The following is a 9,751-nucleotide window of genomic DNA, read 5'->3' as shown; positions in this document are numbered from 1 at the left end:
ACGGATAACGAGACACGCCCTTCGTCCCAATTTACATCATTCGTATGTGAATGTTTTTAGAATGTAAGATGAATGTAATGCAACATGTTTTACATTTAAAATAGTCCACGTTATTACAGCCTAGTTCTCGTTCAAAGTAGTTATAGTGCTCAGAAACATTTTTGATCATTCATGTTCCATACCTGTCAGTTATATAGTTTTATAAAAGTCATATTATTTTTTTAAAAATCATAAGTTATGAAAAGTAATTTAAAAAAGCTATTTTATACATTTATCGGCCTCTATGGACAGCTGTTACGGTCCTAAAAATCACAGGACAAATAACGACCATAACACCAAATTAATCTAGTTAGCCTTCACATATCAGTATCTTACTAAAAGAATAATACATGAGACATTTTTCCAAAAGATATCTTTATTGTGTGTAAGGCACTACAATTTAGAGTGAAGTACATTCCACACTTTACTTGCCTTTTGTTTATCGTCTTGCTTCAGCCACATTTTCACTTAATTAGTGTCAGATAGAAAATTCAGTGTGATACAGGCTCCATATAGTTGAGCTGACTGAATTCGTTAACAATAAAAGTAGGCTAATAGCAGAAAGACTGAAAAGAAGTGCTATGTCTATGATGCTCTTGAATCTTGACATGCCTGCTGTTTTGTTTATGGCTGTGGGGTATAGCGCATGTATTTTTTCCCAGAAGGCAGTTCCTTGGTGGTGAATCCAGCGGGGAAAAGCTTCTTGGCCTCTTCATCTGAGAGAGAGGGGATAACCATCACTTCTTCTCCAGGCTTATGGATGAAAGCAAAGTGATAGACAACCATGAAAAACATTCAATATTAAAGAACACCAACAAAACAAAAATACAGTGTTGACAGTTAGTCTTACCTTCCAGTCCACAGGTGTAGCCACCTTTTTGCTTGCTGTCAGCTGCAGGGAGTCGATGACCCGAAGGATTTCGGTGAAATTGCGTCCTGTGGTGGCAGGATAAAGGATTGACAGCTTCAACCTCTTATCAGGCCCAATAACGAACACCTGTAAAATGACAAAATATTTTAGAGAAAATCTTTTAGACCATTGTCCACAGCTTTGAACATTTTGATGGTCTACATGTATTCACATGTCCTGTAGTCATAGCATAACATAGCAGTTATTGAACAGTGAACATTCCAGTCTGTTAAAGGTGTTGCTGACTGAAACTGGAGTTCAGTCAGGCAAATCACAACAGCCATATCTTTAAGGTAAGCAACGCAGTAACATTAAAACATAATGGTACGGCTTTCTTTCATAATCAGCACAAATTTGTGGGGCAAATCAAATTGCGCAACAGAATAAACCCAAGACTGAAATGAAAATTGTGTCTGGTCTTGCTTCCACTTTCAGCATAAATGTGTAAATACAGACTGAGGAGATCACAAGTTCAAATCCCTGTGATGCCATAGCAATCTGTGGAGAGAAGTAAAAGAGAACAAAATCTGTCAGTGCTTAAGGCACCAGCACCAACAAAAAGCTACTGTTGGGTCCGTGAGCAAGACCACTGAAGCTGATGTGCTCAGGTACACTGGATAAAATCATCTACGAAATGAGTAAATGTAAATCAGATCGACACTAAAATAAAACATTAGAGTCTCTGAGCTCATGTACAGCCAGATCCAAAAGCATTTGTGACACAATTTCCGTAATTTTGCCTCTGTACACCACCACAATGGATTTGAAATGAAGAAATCAAGACTGAAGTGTAGGCTTTCAGCTTTAATTCAAGGGGTTTAAGATAAATATATATATATTTTGCATGCACCGTTTAGGAATTACAGCCAATTTTTACAGGCCCAAAAGTAATTAAACAAACTAACAATCATAAATTTAAGGATTATTTTTAGTAGTTGGTTTAGTAGTAGTAGTAGTTGTTAGTTTGTCAAGAATATGGAGTGTATGTATATGTATATATTATATATATTATATATACACACACACACACACACACACACACACACACACACATATACATACATATATATACACACACACAAATGAAAATAGGGTTTCAAATAATACATTTAAATAAATAAATAAATAAATAAAAGTGCTCATCTCAAATAGTGCTTAGATAAGATGATGCAAATAAAGTCTATATTCAGTTTCCATGGCATTCTGAAAATTTACAAAGACACCAGGTAGGAAATCTTATACACAGAGGAACATTGTGGCTATTATTTTTACTGAAATTCAAACACAACTGGTTCCAGGTGTATAAACAATGCATGTTACTCTTCAAACAATTAAGTGGTGGAATCAGGTGTACTCCTGCTTGGTTGCAGTGAAAACCTGCAGCCCTTTGAGACTAAGATTGGACACAGCTGGTGTAGAATTCACTCCCTAAGGCTTCTATGTAAATGGTCTTATTAAGCATAGACAAACCAGAGATCTAGGTCATTAGAAATCACTAGGGAAACGCACACAGCGGGCAGTAAGGGGCATGCCATCTTTATCCCGCTCATCAGGGTCCAGCATTCCCAGTAGAACCGAGAGCTCCCGCTTATCATCTGCTATAATGGGGAATGGCAGAGGACTTCCTGCTGTTTCTGAGTGAAGTGCCACCACGTCCTATAAAAACACACATGAGGAGGTAGAAAGAAAGAAAGAAAGAAAGAAAGAAAGAGAGAGAGAGAGAGAGAGAGAGAGAGGTTTTAAACTTGGATAGCCTACACATCAGTGTAAAGGTTATGAGCAAGAATATGGAGTATATAAACATAACCAATAATCACTTCTATCAATCTAAATTGGTTTATAAATGAAGGGGAAAATTTTTATCATAGGAGCTGTATAAGCAGCTAAAGTGAATAAGAGTTGTTGTTCTTAAAAAAAAGGCAGTAATAGCCTTTATCGGCTACTGGACTTCAGACAAACATAATATTCCACCATGGGAAAGATGAGCTTTTACTGTTCACACAAGTTCAGCCAAAGGTTTGTGTCTGTGGGTGTGAAAACTGAGAATAGCAGGACACTTGTCTTGCACTCAAGCATTTAATGGGAATAAAACAAAGCTACAGAATCATTTAATAATCAAATAGCTCCAGTTCAGCACCAGTTCAATAACCATAGGGCAGGGGTTCCCAAATTAGAGGGCATGACCCAACATGGGGTGACTTGATTTACAAATGGGGTCACAAGATTTTTGTTTTATTCATTTAAAACATTTTACAAATGAATATTAGAAAATTTCACTCTAACTATGAAGACTGATTTTGTGTATTAGTATTTTGAAGTTACTATGAGTTGCATTCAAACAAGCGTTTATTCAAACACCTTTAAGAATGTGCATTCTATTGGAGTCCTTTCACGATCCTGTTATCCAGCACTAATATAGGACTTCAGCAATAAAAAAAATTTTTAAAAATGGACAAATTTCCCCTTCCATATACCTCCTCCAAAAAAAACCCCTAGTGTGTTTCAAAGCACATATTACACTATTCTAGACTGTTATTGAGTACTAACTACACTGCCAGTAGTACACTAACTTGCTAAACCACTCATGTTGCCTTTAAACCTAGATTAGTAAATGCTGTTCAGAGTTTTTTGAGATGCAGCTCATGAGAACACGATCACAACAATTCAGCAGTTCATGAGTGTGTTTAAGATCACTGTGCATGTAATCACTACGCATTTTACAGTTCAACTTGGAAACCAGGGACGTTTTGTCTCTGACATGCGACCTAGTGAATTGCACATTTAATGCTGCATGCTTCTGCATGCATGTAAACTCAGGAATCAAGTATAAACCAGACCCCTACAACAATGCAAAGCAAAGTTCAGCCTTCGCACTAGACTGATAAATCAGTGCAAGGAATATTACTTTGGATTTTAATCACTTATGTTACACAAACTGTATAATACTGAACTAATAAAATAAATATTATATAAAAATGACAATAGTTATACATAATAAATCTGGAATTTAAATAAATAAATAAATAAATAAAATGTAGGGTGGTCAAGGCTTGGGCTCACAGGAATTTATAATGTCCATTTGGGGTTGTTTGCTCAAAAGGTTTTGGAACCAAACTGGCTTCGTAACTGTAGCCATTTCATTTATTTATATACAATGTTTGAGCTTTTTAGATATAGCAATCTAAAAAAGTTTAATCATGCAACTGCTTTAGCAGTGCATGATGTTTTGTTTACCTTTTTGCCCTTTGAGATCACACAGAGGTGGTGCTGTGTCCACCAACCAGAGAACTCCAATGGTTCTAGGAGCCAATCTCTGATCACAGAAATTTAGCTTATGGTAAAAAAATATTTTCCTTGCTTTTATATTAACTGAACTACTGGACTGGCTTAGTGCTGAACCTATGAACTGGATCAGGTGATGGGGTAATATATAATGAATAACCCATTAGCCATTGGTAGAATTTGCAATACCAACTGACTAATCCCTAACCACACCTTGCTCCAGGCACAGTGGTCTGCCACGCTGTCTATGGACAGAGCGATCATCTTCACACCCCGCTTCTTAAACTCATCACTGAGCCTAGCAGCACAAGCCAGCTCGGTTGTGCACACAGGGGTGAAGTCGCGTGGGTGAGAGAACAGGATGCCCCATCTAGAAAAAATGGGAGAGAAAAGGAGGGACAAACAGGAGGGGAAAGAATATGTTAAAAGATGTTAAATTATTGCAGTTAGCACATCACTGCACAGGAAATTCCTGCTGATTTGTTCAGGGAGTTGGACTTTAAGTTATACAATAGCTTCCTCTGGAGAGTCTGGCTAGTAATTCATTACACAGTGAAATATCACCATAAGTAATATTGCACCAAGCAGGGAAAAGAAGAAACAAGCAAAAAAAAAAAAAAAAAAAAACCCTCACCCTCCCTTTCCATACAACTCATAAAATGTAGCCAGCTCAGTCAGGAAAATGGCTCTCCAAAAGACCTCATAGTTGCTCAATAATGCACACCTTCTAGTCAAGCAGAAGTGCAACACCAGACATTGCTTAATGTTTTCCCACTGAGGCCTAATTTATACTTCTGCATCTTCATACACTTATACACACACACACACACACACACACACACACACACACACACAACAGGAACTTGTGTACTAGGAGACAGAGTCTCATGTAACAAACCAAAACGTACAGAAAAATATTACTTAGGAAAACAACGAAACGCAATACAGACTTGAGTCAGATGTCAGAAATAAGAATTGATGGACATGAACCCTACTATATGATTAGCATATCTCCATCTTAGTTGCTTTGTTTCTAGAAAGATGAGAGCACAGACTACCATACAGTTTAATTTATCTTTAAATTCAGAATCTCAAGTGTGAATGTTTATCTAGATAAACTCAGCAAGAAGGAAGATTGCTCATTGCTAGAAGCAATATCTTTGGCAAAAACACTGAAAATTTGTGTTTAAACAATATTTTCTTTATATTTTGTTTAATCACAATTTTCAGAGCATAATGAGATAAATAAATAAATAAAAATAAATAAGCTCTTGCATTCACAATTCAGTTGTGAGGCCCAGTGCTACTGGATACACATCTCTGCTGAACCTTTCAGCAGTTGGCTGATGCACAGCAGCACAACTTTGCATGATACAATATTGAGATTTTGGAGGCATGTACATCACCTCCTCTGCAGACTTCTGTGAAGTACATGTACCCATAATCCCTTTCTCTGCACTATGATGCACATATAATCAGTCTCTGCAGGATTTCATGATTTTGCTATTGCAGAACTCCGCAATATTCGGAGGAACAAATGCCGCAATATTCTGAGAAACAAACGCTGCAAAAAAGAAGCAAGCACAAAAAACTCCGCAAGTTACATCGCAAAATTTAAAGAAAAAAAAAAGCCAAAGCAAAATCAAGCATTTTTTGCCACAACAATCACAAAAACCCCCCACAAAGTCCTGTACGCACTGTACAATTACACACAACAGTAGAAATCAGTCAGCTGTGAATCCTTTCTGGCTGTCCACTTTTCCTGCATTTTACTGTAAGAGTTGCAAGTTAGAGTTTTCTAAAAGCGCTGCAGGTCAAGAATTATTGTAAGACAGAGATACGTGCAGTATTTGTTCACAGTGTAGGGAAGTACAGTAAACCACAAGTTCCCCCAGGACAAACTGTCTATTCTGCTTTCATCAACCATTCAATTGCAAATATAAGAGAAACAAATTCTCAATAAATTATTATTACTATTATAATTATAGGTGGCTAAAGATGGCATGACATGGTTGATTCGTACGATTCATGTAGTTATGTAGTGTAACATAGTCAGTGATGTGATGGTTGACCAATGCAGGCAATACCCACTGACAGCGCTAGTAAGCATACAAAGGGGGAAAGAAAGAGAGAGGAAAAAAAAAAAAGAAAACAAGCACAGATACAGGAATACATTAATCACTGTTGTTAACTACTGTCATACGTTCACACCAACGTCACGTTAAAAAGTGTAAGAACTGCTCATAAGTCTATGGAGAGATGCTGGTTTCATATGTTCAATGGTCTACCTTGACAAAATTAGCTGTAACTCACTTCATGTTCAACTGATTGTTTTACAAATTGATTTCATACATTTGGGCTTATAGCGGGTTATACCAATATACATGCACTGTCAATAATCTAATTGAGCTGGACTGTTGGAATTGTTTTTGCTATTTTGTTGTGCCCAGATAATGTTGACCCTCTAGTAGAAGCATGAAAGATTGTGCAAAATATGTTTAAAGTATGGACATGTTATGTTCCAAGTTGCAAGGTCCTACCATATTGTCTACATTTTCAAACTTAACAAGATATAAGCCCATTAGATATCAAGTCAAGTGGCTTTATTATCATTTCAGCCATATACAGCTGGTACAGTACACAATGAAACAAAACAACGTTCCTCCAGGACCACGGTGCTACAGAAAACACCACACTAACCACACGAGACAACACCGACCTAAATAAGACCTACATATTTCTACATAAAGTGCACGTGCAAACAACACAAGACAGTACAGTAACTACTAAAACAAGAACAACAGCAGGGCTGGGTGGTACAGATTAAAAAAAAAAAAAACATCATGATATAATGTTTCATATCATTCGGTATCAATAATTATTGATAAATTTTAATCTTTTTTTTTTTTTAAAACAAAGACCAATAGAAAAAAAGGGGGCCTACAAGACATTGTACCCAGGGGCCTCAATTCTTAATACGACCTGGTCCTAACATACAATATAAACAGAAATTTTTTAAAAAAATGTAAAGTAATAAGAAAAAACTAACAAAACAACAACCATGTGTGTGTGTGTCCCTTGTGTGTGTGTGTGTGTCCTTTTTTTTTTTTTAAAGCAAAACAGTTGCACATCTATTATGCTTTGTTACATAAGACAAGCATCTGATCTTATGTTGCACACGAGCTGAAAGATGTCCTAAAGACAGAAATCCCCTTGTCTTCTCTTTACAGAGAAAATGATGGTTGCCAAAAATGAGAAACCTCTCTCGCCCTGTATTCTTCAGCCAATTCACCGTGACTCTGCAATTATTCTCCTCTACAGTAACTCCCTAAGGTGTAGGAAATTACAGGTGTGACAGAATAGCAAAGAACAGGAACTGAAAACAACTCTAACAGCAAGGAAACTAAACAAATCTCTCTCCATACTACAAAAAAACCAATGAGGTAGCAGAGCTTTCCTGTGGCTGCCTTGGCTTCAGCTAGATCACATGTAGATTATAAGGACATATGTGTCGCTAGTATGTCTGATCTGATTTAATTGTAGTTTTGGTGCATTTCACCTTTGTACAGACTGTAATCACAGTCCACATGCTGAAAATCCAGCTCGACAGTTTGCAGTCTGGGTTAGAGGACTTATATAATACAGCTATATTCGCTTTCTGGGCAGACTGTGCATACAAAATTCATGGGAGTGTCCGATTACAGTGGAGCCTAAACCAGTGAACACGTGAGAGCTAAAATCAAATTGGAGATCATGCGTTGTAGTACAGGTAAGGCCACATGAACTGTCCAGTCAATCCAATCAAAGTTACTACTTACGAGTCGCCCAAGAATTCGTGAAATTTTATCTTGCCAATAGACGTGTCCGCTTCAAAGTTAGGGAAGACGTCTCCTAGCAGAACCCCTGGCATGATGACTCACACTCTCCTTCTCTCTCTATCTCTCTCTAAACACAGCGAGGACTGAGAGCAAACACGCTGTCTCTGAGATAAAGCGTTCTACTTCCTATTTAGTAACTCTCCATTCGGGAGCCAGTGAACCAATCAACACTGCGTCGGATATGCGCATACATGTTATATTAACTGCAGAGGGTGCGTCTCATTTCTATATATTCTTATTTTCTGAGGACGCAAGGAAAGGATGCAAGGAAAAGAAATAAGGACCGGTTCAATAATAATAATAATAATAATAATAATAATAAATCCATTTTCTGTACCGCTTATCCTACAAAGGGTCACGGGAGCCTTGACCCTATCCCAGGGCACAAGCAGAGGGTCACCCTGGACTGGGTGCCAACTAGGGCCGGCGCCACGAGGGGACTTGAGGGGGCGCCCCCTCACTCAGACTGTCCCGCCCCCTCAGTTAAGATGAATGTGAAAATGTTTTATTAAACTAAAAAAATGTATAAATTTTGAATAATCACAACACCCAAGTGTGTCGGCTTTTTAGTGTGAATATTAGAATAGCAATATTTTAGTTAAGGGCAGTGCGTTATTGGTTGTTTTGTTAAGCTCGCTCTCCACATCATCATAGACTCACAGTTTACTTGCGCAAGGAGAAGAAGAAGCAGAAGCCAGCTATTTTTTTCTGCCAGTTTCAACATGGACATTCGCAAATGGATTAGAAAAACTAAACCTCTTACTGCAACCACTTCTGGTCCTGCCTCTTCTCAGCCTACCAGGTGAAATATTTTCCAATGCTTTTGAGGGATAAATAATTGGTGAAAACTGCTGAACTGGTGTATCCAAGACATATCATTTATTTTTGTGGTGGTGGCTACTCCAGCCACTATAAGACAGGCTACATATATATTCTGAATGTATAAAATGTATTTTGCTTTTTATTTTAGTATTATATTTTCATATTAAGATTAGGTTAGTCAATACTCAATTATTCATTACTGTGTTTGAACGTCAGAAAAAAACGTCGGGGGGGGGGGGTGCATAATGCATATGTTTTTCTAGTTGGGAATACCTTGCATTACGTCATCGTCCCCTTTCGGTGTTGCAAACACCCCCTCTTTGGTACACCACTGGTGCCAACCCAACGCATGTGTTATATAGTGTTATATAATGTTATATGTGTTATATAGTTTAAAGCTGACCAAAATAGTTTAATACTGGCTTGTGGTTTCAGCTTCATTGGAGTAATAACATCTGTTGCAATCCAAATAATTTTCATGCTTAGGCAAGCTCACTGAAGCGTCATTTTGTCACCTATTTATGATGGTGAACAAATATCAGGGTGTAACAGATGTTTAGCAGATCTAAAAAAAAAAAAAAAAAATGTATAGTTGATCTGCATCAAAACAACTTTAACTTTTAAATAAAATTTTACTGCATCACACATGAACCTTTGAAATGTAAAAAATATTTTAAACCTTTGCCTTAGATTTTGTTTTGCTGTATTACACCACATTAGATATGTTTCCACACGGTTACACATATTAATCATTGTAATTCTAATCATTCCCTCCAGGATTTTGCGATCGCAAAAACTAATGCAAAATCAAGCAAACTCC

The 9,751-nt window shown here is 37.3% G+C and overlaps 1 protein-coding gene across 1 annotated transcript; it reads right to left on the bottom strand.

The window, feature by feature from the left end:
- Positions 1-397: 397 nt before the first annotated feature.
- Positions 398-8,215, bottom strand: prdx6 (peroxiredoxin 6). The gene is made up of 5 exons (XM_053614366.1): positions 8,050-8,215; positions 4,445-4,601; positions 2,459-2,605; positions 890-1,036; positions 398-792 (listed from the first exon to the last, which is right to left on the bottom strand). Exons 1-5 carry the CDS (start codon positions 8,139-8,141, stop codon positions 664-666), a joined length of 672 nt encoding a protein of 223 aa, XP_053470341.1. The 5' UTR covers positions 8,142-8,215; the 3' UTR covers positions 398-663.
- Positions 8,216-9,751: the final 1,536 nt, after the last annotated feature.

Source organism: Ictalurus furcatus, chromosome 25, assembly GCF_023375685.1.
Source record: "Ictalurus furcatus strain D&B chromosome 25, Billie_1.0, whole genome shotgun sequence".
In the NCBI taxonomy this organism is placed as follows: domain Eukaryota; kingdom Metazoa; phylum Chordata; class Actinopteri; order Siluriformes; family Ictaluridae; genus Ictalurus; species Ictalurus furcatus.
Note: the sequence above shows the minus strand (reverse complement) of the source record. Positions and strands in the feature narration are given on the sequence as shown.

Bases quoted from the DNA above. Each gene is read 5' to 3' on its own strand.
- prdx6 (XM_053614366.1), bottom strand. From the start codon at position 8,141: ATGCCAGGGGTTCTGCTAGGAGACGTCTTCCCTAACTTTGAAGCGGAC. The intron at 2,606-4,444 runs GTGTGGTTAGGG...GTGTTTTTATAG, and splicing joins ACCACTGTGCCTGGAGCAAG to GACGTGGTGGCACTTCACTC. The intron at 1,037-2,458 runs GTGCGTTTCCCT...GTCATTTTACAG, and splicing joins TGCCCCTTACTGCCCGCTGT to GTGTTCGTTATTGGGCCTGA.